This window comes from Gigantopelta aegis, chromosome 5 (genome assembly GCF_016097555.1).
Source record: "Gigantopelta aegis isolate Gae_Host chromosome 5, Gae_host_genome, whole genome shotgun sequence".
Taxonomy (NCBI): Eukaryota; Metazoa; Mollusca; class Gastropoda; order Neomphalida; family Peltospiridae; genus Gigantopelta; species Gigantopelta aegis.
The window spans coordinates 32,860,701-32,887,449 of record NC_054703.1 but is presented as its reverse complement, the minus strand read 5'-3'; the positions used below and the strand labels follow the sequence as shown (position 1 = coordinate 32,887,449).

General features: G+C 37.2%; 1 protein-coding gene across 1 annotated transcript in view; it reads right to left on the bottom strand.

Annotated features, from left to right (window-relative positions):
- Positions 1–26,749, bottom strand: part of LOC121373813 (gamma-aminobutyric acid type B receptor subunit 2-like) — an 86,705-nt gene that overhangs the window by 22,127 nt on the left and 37,829 nt on the right. The window contains exons 7-9 of the mRNA XM_041500589.1: positions 23,426–23,584; positions 9,271–9,363; positions 5,273–5,420 (exon numbers count right to left, since the gene is read on the bottom strand). Coding sequence (XP_041356523.1) covers positions 5,273–5,420; positions 9,271–9,363; positions 23,426–23,584 — 400 coding nt within the window. The remainder of the gene's footprint in view (positions 1–5,272; positions 5,421–9,270; positions 9,364–23,425; positions 23,585–26,749) is intronic.

Below are 26,749 nucleotides of genomic sequence, written 5' to 3'. Positions count from 1 at the left end.
CAACAACCCCCCCCCCAAAAAAAACAAAAAAAAAAAAAAAAAAAAAAAAAAAAACACAAAAAAAAAAACACAAAAAAACCCACACCCAACACCTTAGGGGTCTAAACAAATTGAACAGAACTATAGTATTTGACTATTGCACACTTTTGATGTTTTGACTATGTTTTAATCAAGACATCGAAAATGTGCAAATAAACATGCTAACTACTTTTAATGTTTATGCGGTAACTGACGTATACAACGCCGCCGCTAAGTCACGCTGTATGACGTCATAAGCACGTTTGCCTCAAAAATGGGGTTTAAAAAAAATGCGGTTAAATATATCTATTGACACCCCCCCCCCCCCCCCCCCCCCCACACACACACACACCTCACCTGGGTACGGAAGTAACTACGTATTTACTGTATACTAACCTAGATATGTGTGTTATCAGAATTTCAGCTAATTACGTATTTACTGTATACTAGCCTAGAGATGGATGTTATCAGAATTTCTGCTAACTATGTATTTACTGTATAATAGCCCAGGGATTTGTGTTATCAGCATTTCAGCTAACTACATATTTACTGTACAACTTAGGGATGTCTAGAGATGCATGTTATCTGTATATTTTGTGCATACTACCACAGGGATCTATGTCATCAGAATTGCAGCTAACCGCGTATTTAGTGTATACTAGCCTAGGTATTGGTGACATCAGAATTTCAGCTAACAACGTATGTACTATATACTAGCCTAGGGTTGGGTGTTATCAGAATTTCAGCTAATTACGTCTTTACATTATTCTATCCTAGGGATGTATGTTATCAGAATTTTAGTGGTCAAGAGCACATGGATGTGTTATTTGGGTGTCCCTAATAACACATATGGAATAACTTTAGAATTAAAAACTATCCAAGGGTGTAATTGTGCATTTTCACACGGATATTCTATATGTGACTTAAATTATACACTGTGACAGTTTTAATTATTTAAAAATATGGAGTCCTTCAAAATAAATTTCATCAAAGTCATAAAGGTAGAAGATATGCTTTCCTAAATAAACAATTTAAATTTCAAGAATAAAGTTTCTTGAGAAATGACAGCTAAAACATCCATGCGTAACGCCAATGACAAAACAAGTAACACCAATGACAATGTGTAACACCAGTGACATTCAAGACTGTATCCTGGAAATACTATTATTCTTGAGACTACCACTACACTACTTATTAGCAAATTATGTCATTAATATTTCCTTAAATGGGTTTTTTAAAAATGTTTTTTCTTCTTCAGCCTACAACTATTAAAGGCCTATTAGAATAATTGTGTGTTTCTGTATTGATATGATACGGCCGGTATAATTTTAATTTTGTTTAAATATTAAATTAAAGATTTATTCATTCATTATTTTCGTGTTTATATTAAGGCTCAAAATCTATTTTACTGTATACTTGTATTCCCAATAACGAGTAAAAAGTTGTAATCCTACTTTTGCTTTTACGCAAGCGCTGCAAAATTCTACGTTAAATGTTTTTAGAAAACGAGGCCGCCTTATAAATATGTGATGCCATTCTAATGTTTTCAGTACATACACTATACAGAAAATCAAACAAATTATGTCGCTATTCAAGAAATAAATCACAAGAACTGCGTCATTATTCAAAAGAGTTAACTACTTCCTTTTAACTAAAAAGCTATTTTAATGCATGATATTCAATATTTTTCACAAATAAAATTTATTAGCCTTTACTGGAAATGAAAACATATGTAACGTAATTTTCCGATATTTGACTACAACTTGGTAATACATTTTCGGTATGACCTTAACTCTCTTTTTTTTATGATAAAGTTAACCTCGGCGTTTAGTGTTTGGAAAAAAATAACATTTTCGCACATGAGCCGTTCGACAATTTCAATTTTTAAAAACAACTACATGATAAAAAATATATTTCTGAACTATGCACAAATTGACAATGGACTAACACTTTGTTTAATATTTTTTAAAACATAAAACTCCAGGGACAAGATTATATTGCCCACTATCTTTTGAATACGGAACAATATTTACAAGCTTCCTTCTTTAGTGACTAAGTCAGCCATCTGTATGTATTACATTAAATGTATTCAGTGTTACGTCTTCTATTATATATTTTAACAGTGCATGTTATGTATAGTGTTGTGCTTGGAAAAATAACACCAATGACATGTTACACTAAATGTTTTTGGAAAACGAGGCCGCCTTATAAATATGTGATGCCATTCTAATGTTTTCAGTACATACACTATACAGAAAATCAAACAAATTATGTCGCTATTCAAGAAATAAATCACAAGAACTGCGTCATTATTCAAAAGAGTTAACTACTTCCTTTTAACTAAAAAGCTATTTTAATGCATGATATTCAATATTTTTCACAAATAAAATTTATTAGCCTTTACTGGAAATGAAAACATATGTAACGTAATTTTCCGATATTTGACTACAACTTGGTAATACATTTTCGGTATGACCTTAACTCTCTTTTTTTTTATGATAAAGTTAACCTCGGCGTTTAGTGTTTGGAAAAAAATAACATTTTCGCACATGAGCCGTTCGACAATTTCAATTTTTAAAAACAACTACATGATAAAAAATATATTTCTGAACTATGCACAAATTGACAATGGACTAACACTTTGTTTAATATTTTTTAAAGGAAAAAATCAGTTTGTCCAGCGTTCCGGTCCTGTCCGCATTTGACCAACGGTTCCACAAGGAACGCCTTTTTTCATACTATGAAAGTTACTACATGCTATTTACTTCTGAGCCAATTGCTTTATAAATTGGATACAAAAATAGTATTTATTTTTTATTTCCAAAACACTTTTACTTGTCTTCTTACGTCAAACCAAACTGGAATTATTAACAAAACCCCCCCAAAAAACAAACAAACCCTCCCCCAAAAAACAACAACAAGAAAAACTTAAATTGTAGAAGGATGGGACGGACTATACTAAATTTAATGGTTTTAGGGGTTTGCAAAGTTTTGTATTTAGATACTTACTTGTCTGAACTTTATTGTTAATGGAAATCTTTACTAACTGTTAAGAAAAACCTCACACATGAACGACAAGCAGACGACAATAAATCGGATGTTAATTGCGCGAACCAAGCATAACGCTGTTAGGGACGTTGAAGATATACTCTTTACATTCCAGCAAAACATTTATTTTACCCAATGTACCATTATGCAGCTGTGGTGCTGCACAAGTCCCTTTAATTTTCAAATCATCTTCAAAAATATGCAAAGCGAGGAAAACGGCATCTTAATCAAACGCATTGTCATTGGTGTTACTAATGGTCATTGGTGTTACTAAGTACCCGGAAACACCAATGACAGGTAACACCAATAACAAATAAGTGCATAATTAATTCATGCTCTCTAAAGAAACGGTTGAGAAAACTGAAAAGGTGCATGCTATAGCAGACATTCGATGTCTACAATAACATACAAACAGTTTCTTAAAATTATTAATCATTACATAAATACGATCGTAACACCAATGACAGTGAATAAACCTATTTTTATATTTTGACAACACATTCATGGCATTCAAAGAAAACTATTCACAACTGTTCATATGTCTGATGTTTTTGAGAAATAAGTTCGATGGCCGATATCTACCGGTGGAATGTTTCATCCAGAGAGCATTTAGTTTCTTTTGTTTTCTCATAAGTATATACAGTAACACAAATGACATAAAACTCCAGGGACAAGATTATATTGCCCACTATCTTTTGAATACGGAAAATATTTACAAACTTCCTTCTTTAGTGACTAAGTCAGCCATCTGTATGTATTACATTAAATGTATTCAGTGTTACGTCTTCTATTATATATTTTAACAGTGCATGTTATGTATAGTGTTGTGCTTGGGACAGGTAACACCAATGACATGTTACACTAATCTCGAATAAAATCTCTATCAAAGCTGATTACCAGCGGGGAACAAATGCTATGACAGGATGATATTATTAATAAGGTATCGTAGGTATCGTTAAAGACGACAAATTTTGTTTTCTATATATAAATAAAAAATAAATTGTACTGGGACATAAAAGTGACACTTTCTGTAGAACGACCCAACTACGTATTTACTGTATAATAGCATATTGATGGGTGATATCAGAATTTCGGCTAACTACGTATTTACAGTATACTAGCGTGCGGATGGTAGATATCACAATTTCAGCTAACTATGTATTTACTGTATACAAGTCTGGTATGTTATCAGAATTTCAGCTAACTACGTATTTACTGTATACTAGTTTAAGGATCTATGTTATCAGAATTCATCTATGTATTTACTCTATACTAGCCTAGGGATGTATGCTATCAGAATGTCAGCTAACTGTGTATTTTGTGCATACTACCTTAGGGATCTATGTCATCAGAATTTCAGCTAACTATGTATTTACTTTATATTAGCCTAATGATCTACATTATCAGAATTTCAGATAACTATGTATTTACTGTATACTAGCCTAGGGCTCGGTGCTATCAGAATTTCAGCTAACTACGTATTTACTGTATACTAGCCTGGTATGTTACCAGAATTTCAGCTAACTACGTATTTACTTTATATTAGCCTAGGGATCTACGTTATCAGAATTTCAGATAACTATGTATTTTCTGTAAACTAGCCTAGGACTGGGTGTTATCAGAATTTTAGCTAACTACATATTTACTGTTTAGTAGCCTAGGAATGGTTTTTATCAGAATTACAGCATGCCAGTCCAGGGCTCGAAATAGGAACTAAAATAGGGTATGCTGCTAGTTTTCTAAAATATCGAAGCAAAGCAAATATGGCCTGCCAAGAAATAAGACAGCATGTGATGTAGAAAGGGTTTGCAATGGTGTTAATCGCTAACACACACTGCAGTGATTAATATGTCATAAAATCAGTACGACACACAAGATCGTATAATAATCTCTATTTATTACCCATATGGATAAAGATATCTTCGTACATATCAAAGTGATACGTCCCAGTAGAACGCCAATCGATTGACGCACTACAATATCACTGGAACATTAACCAAACGAGTTTAATGATGTAAATTAAGATCGACTATGGGTAATAAATAGGATATCAAACTCGCTACCATTTTGTATCATATTTATGTCCCTTGTGAAATAATTTTCATTGTTACTCGCTAAGCTTGTGACAATTGAACATTATTTAACTCAGGACACAAACATGATACGAAATGGAAGCTCGTTTAATATCCTATAACTACTGCCTCACTTGAGATGCTTGAACTTGAGGTTGAGGACGAGTAACCCGATCGCCAGGAGAATCCCGAGTGTAGCGAACACACACATGCTGATGTACAGCGCGGGCGACACCGTCTCCGTTATAAAGTCCTCTGTCACCGAGTCCTTTGGTACCACCCCTAAAATAATTATAATAAAAACGTCTTCGTTTTTACTGAATCATTTCGTAGCACCCCTAAAATAATAACAATAAACAAAACTTCTTCTTTTTTACAGAATCCTTTGGTAGCACCCGTAAAATAATTACTATAAAAAAAACTTCTTTTTAAAACTGTTATTTGATTTGAAGTATATACCTATAGAAGTTTCTTTATGAAAAAGCTTATCTGAATCAAATGAAATATTAATATGTACTTAGGATCCAAAGTTGAGAGAAAAAAAGTGAAAAATATACCTGCATACCAGGGGTGGTTTGACCATGTGGGCAATCACCTAGTACCATAAGATTTTAATATGATCAAAGGGACATTCCTGAGTTTGCTGAAGTTTGTAAGATGTTATCGACTAACAGGCTTTTTAACGATTGTAATTACATATCAAGTATATTTTTCTGCATAAAATATGGCTTTATATTAAACGTGTTTCTGATCGTTCTAATATTTGTACTAGGTTAAATTTCAATTTACTGCCTAAAATATTTTTTTTCGTACGTGCGAAATTATTTGAAGACAAAATCCAGTTTGGGCTTCTTACAAATACTAAGACGACCAGAAACACATTGAATATACAGACACTGACATTCTAAACAAGAAAATATATTTAATATTTAAGTTTAATCGTAGAAATATGTTTTTAGTCGGAAACATCTTACAATGTAGCAAACTCAGGAATGTCTCTTTAATACATAATTGGTACATATGTACCAAATGTAAACTTTGTGGCTCAACTCTTTGATAGGTAAATGAACTTAGGTTTCTAACCCCCGTCACTAGTTCGAGATCAAAGACTGCACTTTTCAATTGTAAAAATCAAAATATATCCAGAAAATATTCATATTAAGAATATGTAAATATTCATGTTTAACTTCATATTCATTTAAAACATGTCGGTAATTATCCCCTCGGGACGAGTTGTTTTGACCATACATGACATACAAAGTCACCACTCCATCAACATCATTTTTCTAGGGCTGTAGATTGCATCAAAGCTGGCATAAAGAGTGTGGCCAGAATATGATTCATATTAGTTACTCAGTTATCCATATATTCAAACTAACCCTGGTATGCAGGTACATTTTTCACATTTCATAATTATTTCTCAAATTTGGACCCTAATCACACATTGATATTTCATATGATCTTAACAAACTATCTCCCCAGGATGATATTAGGATTAAAAATAAACAACACATCAAAAACTAACACTGCAAAGTTTCATGTAAATTGAATAAGACATGCAGTCTGCAGATATCATAATTTCTAATTTTAATAAAAGTAACCTGGACTTTTTTGAAACATGCAAAACGTGCGAACCCATTTAAGATATCATGATCCTTTTCCTATAGGTGAAATTAGATTAGAAATTACAAATGAAATTGGAAGAGTGGTGGTGTTATTACATTAAGACTATATCCCCTCAACGACTCATCACTAGGGGATAATTACAATATTTTTTAAATTAAAATTTAACATAAACTTGAACATGAATATTAACACATTCTAAATAAGAATTCTTTCTGGATACATTTTGTGTTTTTTTTAAAAAGAAGAAAAAGTGCTGTTTTTGTGCACTAATACAAATGTTTACTTAGTTCACGAGCTCTTGTACAGGGGTTATAAATGTAAGTTCATTTATCTATCAAGGAATGCAGCCACAAAGTCAAAACTTGGTACATAAATAGCAAATGCACATAAGTTACTCATGTTAAAAGCTCATGGTGCTGGATAATTGCTTACAATTTTTTCTCAACTTTGGACCCTAACTACACATTAATATTTCATTTGATTCAAATAAGCTTTCTCATAAAGAAACATCTCTAGGTATATACTTCAAATCAAATAAGTTTGTATCTGTGATAAATAACCATGGAGTAATAGTCCCCCAAATATATAAAAAAAATATATCACTTCCCAGTGATAAAAAAACACACTACACTTTAGGGGTCTCCTGGTCGGAAACTGTGACAAATATGTACAAACTGAGTACAATTATAGATTATCCAGGTATGAGTTAGGTAATACAGCAAATTGCAGGGTGATAGTTTTATAATTAAAAATGTTACTAGAATCCACAAATCGACCGAAACCACTTAACACAGTCGCGAATGCAAAACAAAATGGGTCAACGGGCACTGCATTTGACCAGTGATAATTTTAAAACTACTTAGAACTTGGACTTAAATTGCATAACACTGATGTTTCCTGAGGTGTACATTAAATGAAGTTGTACTGTAGGAACAACACTTTCAATTATGTTGTCACATCATATCACAACACAGAAGATCCTGAGTCACGAAAACACCCAATTGGACACTTTTTCAACAAAAAAAACACCCCTTTTTATTTGTATAGGTTGCACAGTACCAAAGAAGAGAGTTCCGTGTCAAAGTTCGAGGTACACATGATGGATGCATGCACAAATGGGTGAAATGTTATCAAAATCGGAGATGGTGATCCGCGAAGATTTCTGGAATTTTGTTGTTTTGGCGTGGAATGACCAGCATGTAAATCAGCATCAGTAATGATTTCGGTACTAAGGAAATTGTTATTAAATTATCAAACTTTAATGAGAATATGTATAATTTTCATACAACCTATTTTAGAATAAGCTTCTGAGGTATGGGATGGCTGTTCTCAATTACATACTGATGAATTAGAAAAAGTACACTACAGTACAGCTACAGTAATCACTGGCATGCCCACATTTGGCTCACGTAATTCGTTATATATTATTGACGCCATATAACCGTAAAACAAAATGTGTTGAGTGCGTCGTTAAATAAAACATTTCTTTCTTTCTTTCGTTATATATTGAAACAGGTTTGACTACTCTAAGTGAAAGAAGAAAAGCAAAAACAATATGTACTATGTTTAAAATAATGAAAATAATGATTCCCAATTGCTTAACTGATGGTATTAAAAAAAACCCAGGCCCAAACACAACTTTTAACAGAGCACCTACCGTTCTCACTCTCCCAAAGATATAACACACACAACCTTTAACATAACGTCTACCGTTCGCACTCTCCCAAAGACATAACACATACAACCTTTAACATAAAATCTACCGTTCGCACTCTTCTATTGACACAACAGCAGAAACAACCTTGAAAATAGCACCTACCTTTCGCACTATCATACAACATAACAGCATGCACAACCTTTAACACAGCACCTACCACTCACACTCTCTTAAAAACATAACACACACAACCTTTAACCTAGCACCTACCATTCGCTCTCACCTACAGAAAAATAAAACACACAACCTTTAACATATATTCTACCGTTAACACTATCCTACAGACATAGCACACACAACATTTAACACAGCACCCACCGTACAAACTCTGCTATAGATATAACAACAGACACAACCTCTAACAGAATACCTATCGTTTACACTACCATACAGAGATCACAACACACAACCTTTAACCTAGAACCTACACTTCGCTCTCAGCTACAGACAAAACAATATACACAATATTTAACATATCTTCTACAGTTCGCACTCTCCTAGAGACATAATAACACAAACAACCCTTTAACATAGCACCTACCGTTTGCACTCTCCTATAGACTACGTACTCTATCGTTCGACAGCTAGACAGACATTTTGACGGCTATGATTGCTCTGTGCAACCAGATATAACTGTATATCAAAGATCCCCACTCTAATACAATAACCCAACGTTTGACGTTAAATACAATTACATTGATCATTCGCTAATAACAAATATTTGATATATTAATCACTAATACACACACTACAGAAAGAATCACACACGACCTTTAACCAAGCACGTACCGTTCGCCCAAACCACCGGTCCGGACTCGTTCCATGTCAACGTCTCAACGGTACCGTGTCGTTCATACCAACCGACGTTCACCATTTTCCCATCTGAAAATTATGACACACAGTCTCAGAATAACAACGTAGCAGAAAGAAAGAAAGAAGTGTTTTATTTAAAGACGCACTCAACACATTTTATTTACGGTTATATGGCGTCAGACATATGGTTAAGGACCACACAATTTTTTTTAGAGGAAACCCGCTGTCGCCACATAGGCTACTCTTTTACGACAGGCAGCAAGGGATCTTTTATTTGCGCTTCCCACAGGCAGGATAGCACAAACCATGGCCTTTGTTGAACCAGTTATGGATCACTGGTCGGTGCAAGTGGTTTACACCTACCCACTGAGCCTTGCGGAGCACTCACTCAGGGTTTGGAGTCGGTATCTGGATTAAAAATGCCATGCCTCGACTGGAATCCGAACCCAGTACCTACCAGCCTGTAGACCGATGGCCTGCCACGACGCCACCGAGGCCGGTAAACAACAACGTAGCAGATGCTGCAGATTACTGCAGTGTAATGGTGGGAAATTATTGCAGATTATTGCAGTGTAATGGTGGGAAGTGACTGCAGAATGCTACAGTTTAATGGTTGGAAGTGTTTGCAGATTACTACAGTGTAATGGTGGGAAGTGATTGCAGAATGCTGCAGTGTAATGGTTGGAAGTGTTTGCAGAATGGTACAGTTTAATGGTTGGAAGTGTTTGCAGATTACTAAAGTGTAATGGTGGGAAGTGATTGCAGAATGCTGCAGTGTAATGGTTGGAAGTGTTTGCAGATTGCTGCAGTGTAATGGTTGGAAGTGTTTGCAGATTGCTGCATTGTAATGGTGGGAAGTGATTGCAGGTTGCTGCAGTGTAATGGTTGGAAGTGATTATAGATTGCTGCAGTGTAATGTTGGGAAGTGATTGCAAATTACTACAGTGTAATGGTGGGAAATTATTGCAGATTACTAAAGTGTAATGGTGGGAAGTGATTGTAGATTTCTACAGTGTAATGGTGGCAATTGATTGCAGATTGCTGCAGTGTAATGGTGGGAAGTGATTGCAGATTGCTGCAGTGTAATGGTGGGAAGTGATTGCAGATTACTACAGTGTAATGGTGGGAAGTGATTGCAGATTACTACAGTGTAATGGTGGGAAGTGATTGTAGATTGCTGCAGTGCAATGGTGGGACGTGATTGCAGATTGCTGCAGTGTAATGGTGGGAAGTGATTGGAGATTACTACAGTGTAATGGTGGGAAGTGATTGCAGATTACTACAGTGTAATAGTGGGAAGTGATTGCAGATTGCTACAGTGTCATGGTGGGAAATGATTGCAGATTACTACAGTGTGATGGTGGGAAGTGATTGCAGAATGCTACAGTATAATGGCGAGAAGTGATTGTAGATTACTACAGTGTAATGGTGGGAAGTGATTGCAGATTACTACAGTGTAATGGTGGGAAGTGATTGCAGATTGCTGCATTGTAATGGTGGGAAGTGATTGCAGGTTGCTGCAGTGTAATGGTTGGAAGTGATTATAGATTGCTGCAGTGTAATGTTGGGAAGTGATTGCAAATTACTACAGTGTAATGGTGGGAAATTATTGCAAATTACTAAAGTGTAATGGTAAGAAGTGATTGTAGACTTCTACAGTGTAATGGTGGCAATTGATTGCAGATTGCTGCAGTGTAATGGTGGGAAGTGATTGCAGATTGCTGCAGTGTAATGGTGGGAAGTGATTGCAGATTACTACAGTGTAATGGTGGGAAGTGATTGCAGATTACTACAGTGTAATGGTGGGAAGTGATTGTAGATTGCTGCAGTGCAATGGTGGGACGTGATTGCAGATTGCTGCAGTGTAATGGTGGGAAGTGATTGGAGATTACTACAGTGTAATGGTGGGAAGTGATTGCAGATTGCTACAGTGTAATGGTGGGAAGTGATTGTAGATTGCTACAGTGTCATGGTGGGAAATGATTGCAGATTACTACAGTGTGATGGTGGGAAGTGATTGCAGAATGCTACAGTATAATGGCGAGAAGTTATTGTAGATTACTACAGTGTAATGGTGGGAAGTGATTGCAGATTACTACAGTGTAATGGTGGGAAGTGATTGTAGATTGCTGCAGTGCAATGGTGGGACGTGATTGGAGATTTCTGCAGTGTAATGGTGGGAAGTGATTGCAGATTGCTACAGTGTAATGTTGGGAAGTGATTGCAGATTGCTGCAGTGTTATGTTGGGAAGTGATTGCAAATTACTACAGTGTAATGGTGGGAAATGATTGCAGATTATTACAGTGTAATGGTGGGAAGTGATTGTAGATTGCTGCAGTGTAATGTTGGGAAGTGATTGCAAATTACTACAGTGTAATGGTGGGAAATTATTGCAGATTACTAAAGTGTAATGGTGGGAAGTGATTGTAGATTACTACAGTGTAATGGTGGGAAGTGATTGCAGAATGCTACAGTGTAATGGTTTGTAGTGTTTGCAGATTGCTGCAGTGTAATGGTTGGAAGTGTTTGCAGATTGCTGCATTGTAATGGTGGGAAGTGATTGCAGGTTGCTGCAGTGTAATGGTTGGAAGTGATTATAGATTGCTGCAGTGTAATGTTGGGAAGTGATTGCAAATTACTACAGTGTAATGGTGGGAAATTATTGCAGATTACTAAAGTGTAATGGTGGGAAGTGATTGTAGATTTCTACAGTGTAATGGTGGCAATTGATTGCAGATTGCTGCAGTGTAATGGTGGGAAGTGATTGCAGATTGCTGCAGTGTAATAATGGGAAGTGATTGCAGATTACTACAGTGTAATGGTGGGAAGTGATTGCAGATTACTACAGTGTAATGGTGGGAAGTGATTGAAGATTGCTACAGTGCAATGGTGGGACGTGATTGCAGATTGCTGCAGTGTAATGGTGGGAAGTGATTGGAGATTACTACAGTGTAATGGTGGGAAGTGATTGCAGATTACTACAGTGTAATGGTGGCAATTGATTGCAGATTGCTGCAGTGTAATGGTGGGAAGTGATTGCAGATTGCTGCAGTGTAATGGTGGGAAGTGATTGCAGATTACTACAGTGTAATGGTGGGAAGTGATTGCAGATTACTACAGTGTAATGGTGGGAAGTGATTGTAGATTGTTGCAGTGCAATGGTGGGACGTGATTGCAGATTGCTGCAGTGTAATGGTGGGAAGTGATTGGAGATTACTACAGTGTAATGGTGGGAAGTGATTGCAGATTACTATAGTGTAATGGTGGGAAGTGATTGTAGATTGCTACAGTGTCATGGTGGGAAATGATTGCAGATTACTACAGTGTGATGGTGGGAAGTGATTGCAGAATGCTACAGTATAATGGCGAGAAGTGATTGTAGATTACTACAGTGTAATGGTGGGAAGTGATTGCAGATTACTACAGTGTAATGGTGGGAAGTGATTGCAGATTACTACAGTGTAATGGTGGGAAGTGATTGTAGATTGCTGCAGTGCAATGGTGGGACGTGATTGGAGATTTCTGCAGTGTAATGGTGGGAAGTGATTGCAGATTGCTACAGTGTAATGTTGGGAAGTGATTGCAGATTGCTGCAGTGTTATGTTGGGAAGTGATTGCAAATTACTACAGTGTAATGGTGGGAAATGATTGCAGATTATTACAGTGTAATGGTGGGAAGTGATTGTAGATTGCTGCAGTGTAATGTTGGGAAGTGATTGCAAATTACTACAGTGTAATGGTGGGAAATTATTGCAGATTACTAAAGTGTAATGGTGGGAAGTGATTGTAGATTACTACAGTGTAATGGTGGGAAGTGATTGCAGAATGCTACAGTGTAATGGTTTGTAGTGTTTGCAGATTGCTGCAGTGTAATGGTTGGAAGTGTTTGCAGATTGCTGCATTGTAATGGTGGGAAGTGATTGCAGGTTGCTGCAGTGTAATGGTTGGAAGTGATTATAGATTGCTGCAGTGTAATGTTGGGAAGTGATTGCAAATTACTACAGTGTAATGGTGGGAAATTATTGCAGATTACTAAAGTGTAATGGTGGGAAGTGATTGTAGATTTCTACAGTGTAATGGTGGCAATTGATTGCAGATTGCTGCAGTGTAATGGTGGGAAGTGATTGCAGATTGCTGCAGTGTAATGGTGGGAAGTGATTGCAGATTACTACAGTGTAATGGTGGGAAGTGATTGCAGATTACTACAGTGTAATGGTGGGAAGTGATTGTAGATTGCTGCAGTGCAATGGTGGGACGTGATTGCAGATTGCTGCAGTGTAATGGTGGGAAGTGATTGGAGATTACTACAGTGTAATGGTGGGAAGTGATTGCAGATTACTACAGTGTAAGGTGGGAAGTGATTGTAGATTGCTACAGTGTCATGGTGGGAAATGATTGCAGATACTACAGTGTGATGGTGGGAAGTGATTGCAGAATGCTACAGTATAATGGCGAGAAGTGATTGTAGATTACTACAGTGTAATGGTGGGAAGTGATTGCAGATTACTACAGTGTAATGGTGGGAAGTGATTGCAGATTACTACAGTGTAATGGTGGGAAGTGATTGTAGATTGCTGCAGTGCAATGGTGGGACGTGATTGGAGATTTCTGCAGTGTAATGGTGGGAAGTGATTGCAGATTGCTACAGTGTAATGTTGGGAAGTGATTGCAGATTGCTGCAGTGTTATGTTGGGAAGTGATTGCAAATTACTACAGTGTAATGGTGGGAAATGATTGCAGATTATTACAGTGTAATGGTGGGAAGTGATTGTAGATTGCTGCAGTGTAATGTTGGGGAGTGATAGCAAATTACTACAGTGTAATGGTGGGAAATTATTACAGATTACTAAAGTGTAATGGTGGGAAGTGATTGTAGATTACTACAGTGTAATGGTGGGAAGTGATTGCAGAATGCTACAGTGTAATGGTTGGAAGTGTTTGCAGGTTGCTGCAGTGTAATGGTTGGAAGTGATTATAGATTGCAACAAAGTAATGGTTGGGAGTGATTGCAGATTGCTGCAGAGTAATGGTTGGAAGTGATTGCAGATTGCTGCAGTGTAGTGGTGGGAAGTGATTGCAGATTACTAGTGTAACGGTGGGAAGTGATTGCAGATTGCTGCAGTGTAATGGTAGGAAGTGATTGCAGAATGCTACAGTGTAATGGTTGGAAGTGATTACAAGATACGACTAATCGTCGCGTGAGAGCCAGGACGTAAGTGCATCAAAATTAATTTTTAGAAAGCCGAGATAATGAAGGAAAACGTTTTTTCTTGATCAGTAGTTAAGATGTCGAATTTGTTTTAATGACAATGAAAGCTGAATCTATTTACGATACCTTTGTATATTTGCGGTATTTGTAGCATATTAGGTGTTTTAATTACTTGCTTAAATAGTTGTAGTTACAATTATTCAGAACTGAATTAAATGCGTCATTTACGACCAACAGTATTCCAAGTAAATTTGAATATTTATTCTGAAAGAACCATCTCTTCTAAAACATTTCAGTTTTGCAAATCACATATTTATTTTTTAAAAGGAGAAAGGTTGAAAATATTTAGAATCAAACGTTCAGAAAGGAATACAAGTAGAATACACATTAATACAATCATTGCTTAAACAAAATATTACATGAAAAAAGTTTTTACTTTTGTTAATAATACGATAAATAAAATCACCAATTGAACAAAATAATAATGTGAAAAAACTACTCTTGACTCGTCAAATCCTTTTCTTTGACCCACCCCTGATTTTGTGTGACTTTATCTGGTGTAGGGTTTCTGCCAGAGGGGAAAATATGTTTTTAAGCTAACGTTTTGACAAAATTAATTACTCTTATTATTACTGTATGATTTTCTTAATCCTAACACTAAACTTAACCCATTTTCTTCCTGAGGAAGGACCCCCATACCTCTGTTGATTGTGGTTGCATTCAATTCCTTAGAGCCATACCCAAAAATGTCTTTCTGGCAGAAACACTGTTCGTTGTTTGATGATGGTGCATCACAATCAGACGACTTGTCCATACAAAAACTCATTTTCAACGCAAGTAATCGTTCCTGATGAGTCATCAGAAAAGCTGATGTTATGTTCTGTGCAGTGTTCTTTCCGTGTTCTTTGCACCATGGGAGTCCTTTTGCAGATAGTTTCTAGTTCTGCTGCCTCAGGGTGTCCAAAATACCTAGTTTATCAGCTAGTACAACAGACAAACCAAAATAGTTAAGCAAACAAAAGCTGGTATCCTTTAATGAAGAAACTATGTTTAGCAGCTTATTGGTTTGGGATACACCAGGTTCAAGTGACGCTCCAGTGATCTGTCCAGGTTCTGTTGTGTGTTGGGTGTACTCTCCAGGTTCTGTTGTGTGTTCAGTGCACACTCCTGGTTTTGTTGTATATTTGGTGATCTCTCCGGGTTCCGTTGTGTCTCCAGTGATGTTTTCAAGTTATATTGCGTGTTCAATGATCTCTTCAGGTTCCATTGTGTGTCCGGTGATCTCTCCAAGTTCTGTTGTGTGTTCAGTGATCTCTCCAGGTTCTGCTGTGTCCAGTCATCTCTTCAGGTTCTATTGTGTGTTTCTATTGTGTTCGGTGATCTCTCCAGGTTCTGTTGTGATCCAGTGATCTTTCCAGATCCTGTTGTGTGTTCAGTGATCTCTTCAGGTTCTATTGTGTTAGTGATCTCTCCAGGCTCTGTTGTGTCCAGTGATCTCTCCAGGTTATATTGTGTGTTCAGTGTTCTCTCCAGGTTCTGTTGTGTGTTCAGTGAATTCTCCAGGTTCTATTGTATGTTCGGTGATCTCTCCAGGTTCTGTTGTGATCCAGTGATCTTTCCAGATTCTGTTGTGTGTTCCGTGATCTCTCCAGGTTCTATTGTGTTCAGTGATCTCTTCAGGTTCTGTTGTGTGTCCAGTGATCTCTCCAGGTTATATTGTGTGTTCAGTGACCTCTCCGCGTTCTGTTGTGTGTCCAGTGATCTCTCCAGGTTATATTGTGTGTTCAGTGATCTCTCCGAGTTCTATTGCGTGTTCAGTGATATCTGAAGATTCTGTTGTGTGTCCAGTGATCTCTCCAGGTTATATTGTGTGTTCAGTGATCTCTCAAGAGTTCTGTTGTGTGTTGAGTGGTCTCTCCAGGTTCTATTGTGTTCGGTGATCACTCCAGGTTCTGTTGTGATCCAGTGATGTTTCCAGATTCTGTTGTATGTTCAGTGATCTCTCCAGGTTCTGTTGTGTGTTCAGCGATCTCTCCAGGTTCTGTTGTGTGTTCAGTGATATCTCAAGGTTCTGTTGTGCGTTCAGTGATCTCTCCAGGTTGTATTGTGTGTCCAGTGATCTCTCCAGGTTATATTGTGTGTTCAGTGATCTCTCCGAGTTCTGTTGTGTGTTCGGTGATCTCTCCAGGTTCTGTTGTGAGTCCAGTGATCTCTCCAGGTACTGCTGTGTGTTCAGTGATCTCTCCAGGTTCTGTTGTGTGTTCAGTGATATCTCAAGGTTCTGTTGTGTGTCCAGTGATCTTTCCAGGTTCTATTGTGTTCAGTGAACTCTCACGGTTCTATTGTGTTCAGTGATTTCTCCAGGTTCTATTGTGTTCAGTGCTCTCTCCAGATTATATTGTGTTCAGTGATCTCTCCAGGTTCTGTTGTGTGTTCAGTGATCTCTCTAGGTTATATTGTGTGTTGAATGATCTCTCCAGGTTCTTTTGTGTGTTCAGTGATCTCTTAGGGTTTTGTTGTGTGTTCAGTTATCTCTCCAGGTGTCCAGTGATCTTTCCAGGTTCTATTGTGTGTCCAGTTATCTCTCCAGGTTCTGTTGTGTGTTCGGTGATCTCTCCAGTTTTTGTGTGTGTTCAGTAATCTCTCCAGGTTCTGTTTTGTGTCCAGTGATCTTTCCAGGTTCTGTTGTGTGTTCAGTGATCTCTCCAGGTTCTGTTGTAAGTCCAGTGATCGTTCCAGGCTCTGTTGTGTGTTCAGTGATCTCTCCAGGTTCTATTGTGTTCAGTGATCTCTTCAGGTTCTACTGTGTTCAGAGATCTCTCCAGGTTATGTATGATGTGTGCTCAGTGATATCTCCAGGCTATGTTATGTGCAGTGTTCTCTCCATGTTTTATTGAGTGTTAAGTGATCAATCCTCCGGTTTCTGTTGTGTGTGCTAAATTATTTTCTGGGTCTGTTGTAAATTATATGTCATGTTCAAGTTCTTCTCTTGTGTGTGCTATGTCATGATCATGGTATGTTGTATGTGTGTTCTGTCATGTTCGTCTTCAGGTTGTGTTGTGTGTACTATGTCACGTTCAGGTTCTGTTCTGTGTGCCACGTCATGTTCAGGTTTTGTTGTGAGTTCTCTATTATGTCCACGTTCTGTTGTGAGAGCTATGTCATGTTCAGGTTCTGTAGCAAGTGACTGGATAAAGGCTGTGGTATGTGCTGTCCTGTCTGTGGGGTGTGGGGAAGTACATATAAAAGATACCTTGCTGCATTAGGAAAAATGTAGTGGGTTTCCTCTGATGACTACGAGTCATAATTAAAAAAATTATTAATTATTCAATGTGCTCTAGTGGTGTCGTTAAACAAAACAAACAAATAAACTGTCGCAAATGCTATGTCACGTTCATTTTCTATTGTGATTATTTTCTCATGTTCATCTTTTTGTATGTTATGTTCTGTTGTGTATGCTATATACAGTAGACTCTGTCTAAACCGGACTCATTTCGTACTGTCGAAATATTCCGGTTTACATAGAGGACCGGTTTAGACAGAGTTCACCCAGAGTTATGGTTCTTGAATGATCGACAACTCGCGATCAACAATAAATGGTTAGGAAACATAGTCATACAAGCCAGACTTGCCATCAATTATTTCACAGACATAAAAAATATACCTAAAGGGACATTCCTGAGTTTGCTGCAATTATCAAGAGGTTATCAAGTAACAGATAATTTTTAACGATTGTAATTACATATCAAATATATTTTTCTGCATAAAATATTAGTGACTGCATATTAAACGTGTTTCTGGTCGTTCTAATATTTGTACTATGTTAAATTTCATTTTATTTCCTAAAACATTTTATTCGTGCCTGTAGAAATGGACCGGTATACAGAGAGATCCGGATTACACAGAATCTGGTTAAGACAGAGTCCACTGTATCATGTCCAACTCTTGTTGTTTGTGTTATGTCGTGTTCAGCTTATGTTGTGTGTGCTACGTCATGTTCAGCTTCTGTTGTGTGTGCTATGTCATGTTCAGCTTCTGTTGTGTGTGCTATGTCATGTTCAGCTTCTGTTGTGTGTGCTATGTCATGTTCAGCTTCTGTTGTGTATGCTATGTCATGTTCAGATTCTGTTGTGTGTGCTGTCAGGTTCAGATTCTGTTGTGTGTGCTATGTCATGTTCAGATTATGATGTGTGTGCTATGTCATGTTCAGCTTCTGTTGTGTGTGCTATGTCATGATCAGCTTCTGTTGTGTGTGCTATGTCATGTTCAGCTTCTGTTGTGTGTGCTATGTCATGTTCAGCTTCTGTTGTGTATGCTATGTCATGTTCAGATTCTGTTGTGCGTGCTGTCATGTTCAGATTCTGTTGTGTGTGCTATGCCATGTTGAGATTATGATGTGTGTGCTATGTCATGTTCAGATTATGATGTGTGTGCTATGTCATGTTCAGCTTCTGTTGTGTGTGCTATGCCATGATCAGCTTCTGTTGTGTGTGCTATGTCATGTTCAGCTTCTGTTGTGTGTGCTATGTCATGTTCAGCTTCTGTTGTGTATGCTATGTCATGTTCAGCTTCTGTTGTGTGTGCTATGTCATGTTCAGCTTCTGTTGTGTGTGCTATGTCATGTTCAGATTACGTTGTTTGCTGTGTCATGTTCAGCTTCTGTTGTGTGTGCTATGTCATGTTCAAATTATGTTGTGTTTGCTATGTCATGTTCAGCTTCTATTGTGTGTGCTATGTTGTGCTTATGTTTTGGTGTGTGTTTTGTGTCATGTTCACGTTCAACATTCTGTTATTTGTTAACTGTTAAGTTAATCAAAATTCATCTGGCTATCGTTTATGTTGAGGCCACATTCACTTTATTCGTCTTTTAACCTTTCGTCGGACTACACTGTCTTCTGTTACTGGACTTTGTCCTGGATAACTTACAATTGCGTTTGTATGTGCAATATTGTTAATCCATAATGCCTACACGTAGGAAAATCCTGTAGATCTTCAAAGACAGCTGAAAGATGGAACTTGATTACCGTAACATATAATTAAATACATCCAAAATCAGTGTAATTATGCTTGCACATTGGCCGTATATCCCACATACAATATTATTATGAATTAAAATTGTATCTACAGAAACTTTGCTTCGGTTAAAAAAACTTCAAAATAGATAGGTATTTGTTTTTATCTGAAAATTCACCAAAAAACATGTTTATTATTATAATTATGGTGCTCATAAAATACAAACATTAATGTTACTGCAATTCCTATTGATATATACAGGTACGGTTCTTGTCTGTTGCCAAATGGTTCGTTGCATGCAGCATCAAAATGTTTCCTCAATAGACTGGGCTCTCACAACGACAAAAGTCATATTATTTTTAGGATTCAAGCACATAAAAAATATTAACATAATGTATACTCTATTGTACTTCGCATTTGTAATTTCTATCACAAACCAATAACAAAGAATGCATATGGGTAGCATTTGGCACATACGACCTGTCAGACATAATTATATAACAAACTGTATTTAGAAAGGGTGTATCTACCACGTACGACCAGTCGTGTTCATATAATGGACAAGAAGCAAATCGGAGGAAAGTCGTATGTGTCATTTACGTCTATTTTCGTGCAAATTGTTATCTGTGATTCATTTACGACCATTTAAATTCTTCTGTATAAGCGATGCTATTAGGGACACAGCTACGACTTTTGTGACAATATGTAATCGGGGTGGCGATTCTCAATATAATCAAAAAAAGACGTTTTAGGTCGTATCTGCCACTTACGACCTTTTAGCTCTCACGCGACGTAATTCTCCATACAATAAGTTTCGTTCATTTTCGTGACGGGTGGTTTACCAAAAATCAGCTGCTAGACAAACCTTCTAGTATGCATGTTTAGACAGTATATTCAAGTTGAAGCTACCCCACTCCTGCCTTTGTACGGTTTACTACTCATCAGCATACATAATAAACACAATATACCTATATATAATATGTAATGCATAATGGTGGGAAGTGAATGCAGATTGCTACGGACCCATGCTTTTGAGGTCCTCGAAGATCGATTTACCAAGCAAATATTGCATTGGTACACCTAACTGATCATTGGATGTTTTCTATTGATAATAACATGGTGGGAACCATTTTCCTGGATTCAAGAACAGCCTTCGATCTTGTAGATCACTCGGTACTTATTTATAAACTCAAGCTTTTAAATTTCTCTACACAATCGTCAGCAGGTTGTCAAGGTTGGAGACGTACACTCTTCATCACACAAAGCAATGACCAGTGTATCCCAAAGTACGATTCTTGGCCCGCTATTATGTATTATCTACATAAATGATTTACATTTGTATGTCACTGACTGTTCAAGTGACATGGATGCTGATGGTGCAACAATGCACACATATGGTAGCAACCTATAGTTATAATCTAAGATCCACTGGTAATTACAAACTTCAATTACCAAGGCCTCACACTGAACTATATAAAACGTCCTTCAGGTACTCAGGTGCACAGATATGGAATACAATTCCCTTTAATATCAGACACCAAAGGTCAGTTGCGAGCTTCAAACACAACCTGAAACAATATCTTCTGAATGTTTCCTTGTCAGAATATTTTTTTGTTAATTTTATATGTTCTGTGTGTCTAATGCTAACATTGAACAACAAAATCAAATAAGAGATTTAAGATATAAATTATTATTGTTAGTAGTAGTAGTAGTAGTAGTAGTAGTAATTTCTAGGTTTAGGACTGTTTTATGCGTATCTCTATTCAATTCGTATACACGCATGTACTGCAGAAGTGTTTTCTTTACCAATGTTTCAATGTACATCTGATGGCCCATAGTTTGACAGTAAGTTCAAGTTGAAGCTGCTTTTTTTTTCTTTCAATTTACGTTTTATAACACATCAGCATACATAATAAAAACAATACGTCTATATGTGTATAGTATAATGGTGGGATATGATTTTCGTATAATATTGGAACTGTTGAATACACAAAATATGCAATCTAAAAGTAGGTTAAATCAAAATATTTCTGAAATTATTTGCTCTAATTAAACAGAACTTAAAACACTAGGTCGTCTAGTAGATATTCCAACTAGCCACTTGTTTAGTTATATCATTTTCGGATCCAGTTGGAAGGTCAAAAGGTCCAGTGATACCCCCTCCCCGCCTGTCTGAAGTGCCCTTTTTGTTACTTTTTTTTTTCTTTCAAATTCATCATCCACAATAACTAAGCCTAAACGACCCTGAAAACACATGTCTGAGTAATTGTATTTATTTTAGTTATTCATTTATTTACTCAACAATTAAATCCAGTAATTAGAAACACTGAAACTATATCATCGTTTCAAAAAGCAGTAACACCAACGGTAGATGTGGTTCAATCATACTTTTGGTGTGGGAAAAAAAAACGAAAAAATATATTACACACAAGATTACCACATGAGTATTGCCTTAAATGCAGATCTTTACAGATGTGGGTTTACTACAGATCCTTCATGTAACTGTGGATATTATACAGAAAACTACTCACCGGGTTTTTTTCAATGTAAATCAGAGGGAGGTTGTTTGTAACTCGTTACAACATGTACAACCAATAAATTTACAATTGCTTTTATATGGTCAATTTAACTTACGTGATCTCTATAATATTTTTTATTTGTGTTCAAAAATTAAACAAACACATCGTTTTGATTAAAATAGTCTAATGGTTTGACTATACAAGTACTTATTTGTTTATTTTCTAATTTCTTTCAAAGTCCTGTTGTACATAATAGCCTCTTTTCCTCAATTTGATTGTTATTAAAATACATTTGTATACAAATTGTATATGTATACATTACTATTATGTTATAATTCTGTAATTGTATGTATATAGGAGAGGGCCTAGTAAGATGGCAAACTTCTGCCAAAACCTTTTGTTGTTTATGCAATAAAATATGTTTTCAAATTAAAAAAATTACAGACCTCGCTTCCTTTACGATGTAGTCTTTCTGTTACAAGAAAAATGTTTGTTTTGTTTAACAACGCCACTAGAACACATTGATTTATTAACCACCGGCTACGATGTCAACTATTTGGGGGTGTTTTTTTTCATTTTAGTTTTAGAGAGGAAACCTGCTACATTTTTCCATTAATAGAAGGGATCTTTTATATGCACCATCCTATAAACAGGATAGCACATACCACAGCCTTTAATATACTAGACGTGGGGCACTGACTAGAACGACTGCTACAAGAAGGTTATGGGTTTTAAATATTTTGAAATTGGACACTGCATTTCATACACTTTTATACATGTCAAACAGCAGTTCTCTTACCATAATCTTTATAAAACATATAAAAATAGATTAATTTTCCAAGATTTTAGGGTACGACATCTTACCCTTCGTATCTTCTGTCACAAGCCTTAGGGGTTCGGCTCATTGTACTTTTATTTTTTTTATTGACACCCCCCCCCCCCCCCCCCCCCAACGTTTTACAAAATCCTGAATCAACCCCTACAGATATAATATCCACAATAACATCTATGGACGTAGCCCAGTGGTAAAGTGCTCGCTTGATACATGGTCGGTTTGGGATTTATCCCCATCGGTGGGCCCATTGGGCTATTTCTCGTTCCAGCCAGTGCACCAGGACTGGTATATCAAAGGCCGTGGTATGTGTTATCCTGTCTGAGATGGTGCATATAAAAGATCCCTTGTTGCTAATCGAAAATAGTAGCCCATGAAGTGGCGACAGAGGGTTTCCTCTCTCAATATCTGTGTGGTCCTTAACCATGTCTGACGCCATATAACCGTAAATAAAATGTGTTGAGTATCATTAAATAAAACATTCCCTTCCTTCCCTTCAGTGTGCTCTTGTGGTGTCGTTAAACACAACAAACGTCTTCTTCTATAAGTGTCCATACCTTGAACCTGCAGAATGTTCAGCATGTTCCTTGTCTCCCCACGTGAATGAAATGACACACGGCCGAATATTGAACTGAAGTTAGTCTTTTCTACATTATGCTTGATTAGTTTGCTAATATTATAGCTGTCTGTGTAGGAAAAAGCATCAAGTCCATACCCTATAAAACGAAAATAACAACAACAAAAACGAAAAACAAATTTAAAAGGATATATATATATACACACACATACACACACACACAGAGAGAGAGAGAGAGAGAGAGAGAGAGAGAGAGAGAGAGAGAGAGAGAGAGAGAGAGAGAGAGAGAGAGAGAGAGAGAGAGAGAGAGAGAGAGAGAGAGAGAGAGAGAGAGAGAGAGAGAGAGAGAGAGAGAGAGAGAGTTATGTGTTGTTGTTTTTTTGTTTTTCTTTGTTGTTTTGGTTTTGGTTTTTGTGGGATTTTTTTTTGGGAGTGTGTGTGTTTTTTCGTGTTGTTTGTGTTTATATTCCTCACGCACACGTTATTAATTCTGAGAGTACTGCTGAAGCAATACAGAGGCCCTACAGGGCTCCGCAAATTCATAACTGTTAAATATTGATATATTCCGGTGGGTTTTTTTCTCCATTTTTTTTGTTTTGGCCGTTAGCGAAAATACCCGAATCTGGATAACCACATTTATTCATATTAGCAATGCTGCCAAACAGCTATATATGGTTACAAACAGAGCACTGCACATTTGTATATGGATTACATCTAATATTGTGGGTAGACGGTGAAAAAGGTATCAGGCCACCTAATTTTCCCATGCATATTTCTATAATTTTTTACCACAATTTGAAAAATTCCTCTAGCACCGGGGGAGGGGGAGGCACTCTGACACACTTCCACTTTTAAAATAACAACAGCAGGCAGTATTTTAATTTCCAAGGACCACGTAGTCGGTTTCCACCACATTTCAGAACTGCCGTAAGACACTTGCATTGCCTTCTGCACCCCTTCTTGCAATCACATCGTAGCAACTCCAAACAAGATACTGCAGCTTCTGGGATTAATGTTTTGTGAACAACAAAGGTACCCTGTATGAATTGCCTTGCTACATCGGGATATGGTCTTGCAATGTCGTCATATCACGTATGGGAAGCCACCTCGAATAGTGAGTGTGGTCCAAGGAAAAAACACAGGGAGGTTGTGCTGTTAGGGTAGAAATATGAGTGCGAAGTTTGATTCGCGAAGAGATCACACATACACCATTATGAGGAGCTAAAACTGCATTACAGTAAACCAATAATGAAATTGTGGAAATGCCTCAGCTCGTTCCAACCACCAGGCGCCAAAACGAATTGATTCGGTTTCTTCACTGTTATATGCATCATAGGATTTTTGAAGAATTGATTAAGCACGGCATGTCACCTGGTGTGCGTATCTCGTTCGTGTGACGTGTTAGCAGTTGAGAAAAGAATCAGCCGTTTCGGGTGTAGTAATATATTCTAAAGCCAGAGCATTTGTTCAGCCACTACCTTCAAGGACATCTCCAAGAGTTCTCAATGTGGTTAGCTTAATGTGTACGCTACCAAGCACAATGACAAACTGTTGTTCTCCATATTCATTTGGCCACTGCCACTGAATTAGTTTAGCAGTCGTGAACAGTGTCAGGTCCAGTGTTATCACAGGAATATGTCCAGGGTTTTACAAATTGACAGCATACTGGACAACATCCACCGAATGACGAATCAGTCAGTTTTGGAATCATCAGGGATCAATGGTAGAAGTGAATTGATGGTGACGTTATAGTTGCCTGGTTGCAGTGAACTTGCATGAAATGCAGCCCATGTAATTGGATCCGTAATGCTTTGTTTCTCTTTGCTTATGAGTAGCTGTGCTTCCCTTTGCTTATGGGTAGCTGTGTTTCTCTTTGCTTATGAGCAGCTGTGTTTCTCTTTGCTTATGAGTAGCTGTGTTTTTCTTTGCTTATGAGTATCTGTTTCTCTTTGGTTATGACTAGATGTGTTTCTCTTTGCTTATGAGTAGCTTTGTTTCTCTTTGCTTATGACTAGCTGTGTTTCTGTTTGCCACTTCTTCTCATCTTCGAGGGCAGCCTTTAAAGAATGATCATTGCCTGTGAGAGTACCTTCTATGGTAGCGATGAGAGAGTCCTTGCTCCCCGGGGTCAAATTTATGTACGATTCTGGTAGTGGTGGGATAATATTAATTTTATGGTCCAGTCTTCAGTGTAGGTCTTTTGCCTCCAGCACCATCAGACTCTGATGTACCAGTTTGCCTGTACTATGAAATTCACCAGTAGCAGTCGCTGAGCTGGGATTGTGGTCAATGTTGTCAACTACAGCTGTAGTGAACAGATTCTTTCGTAAGATAAATCGACAAATAACTTGATTGGTTTCATATTGCTCACATGCTGACACTGCCATGCATGTGAAACAGACACCAAAGATTGCGTTGTGGCGATGAGTTCGGTGTGCTGAGTTCAGACACATCCATATCATGTGGATACTCTCACACACCTGCAATGACTCTTCCGTACATTAGCTTGCTAGATGTATTGACGTCCTCTTTTAACATTGTGACTGTACACCTGTAAAACATGGTGATATTATGTGACAGGTTGATCGTATAAAGAAGCCAATAGTTGACATTTTCAAAAATCCACAGGCACAAGAGCAGTTGTTAAAACATGACAGCAACTGTTCACATTGCCTACCAGGTATGTGACATGAACGTAGAGCACTTCCTTTTCTATGAAAAACTATCATTTCAGCCACCACCATCACTTGACTATGGTAACGTAAGGCTTAGTGGGAAAACAAATCCCAGGTACTTCATTTGAAAATTTTGGGCAAGACTGATGACACCATGGACTAAGTGGTCATTGGTGGTGCAGCTATCGCCAAACAAATTTGAGGATTATGCATCTATGTTGATATTCTACATAAAAATGCAGTTCACATATTATGTTTGACATTATCTTTCATATGTACAAAGTTGAGCCAGCCACAAGGGAAATAAACACAAGGGAAAATTAATACACATTTAGGGATGGAAAAAAGTTTGCCTTTAGTTCCTGTATAACAAGAAACAAGTGTTCACTGTATTATTAAGTGAAAGCGTAGCCATCAAAATGTTTGATTATAATTATAGAGAACGCATAATGAGTCAATGTAAAGTATTCGTGACCATGTACACAAAACACACGTGCATGTCTTCAAGCTGCTGATGCTACAAAACATTACAAAAGAATACAGATTGCCAGCATTGCATTTATAACCGAAACTCATATACACATTTGTACCTCGATGCAATTGCCATTGCATTGTCATTGAACAATGCC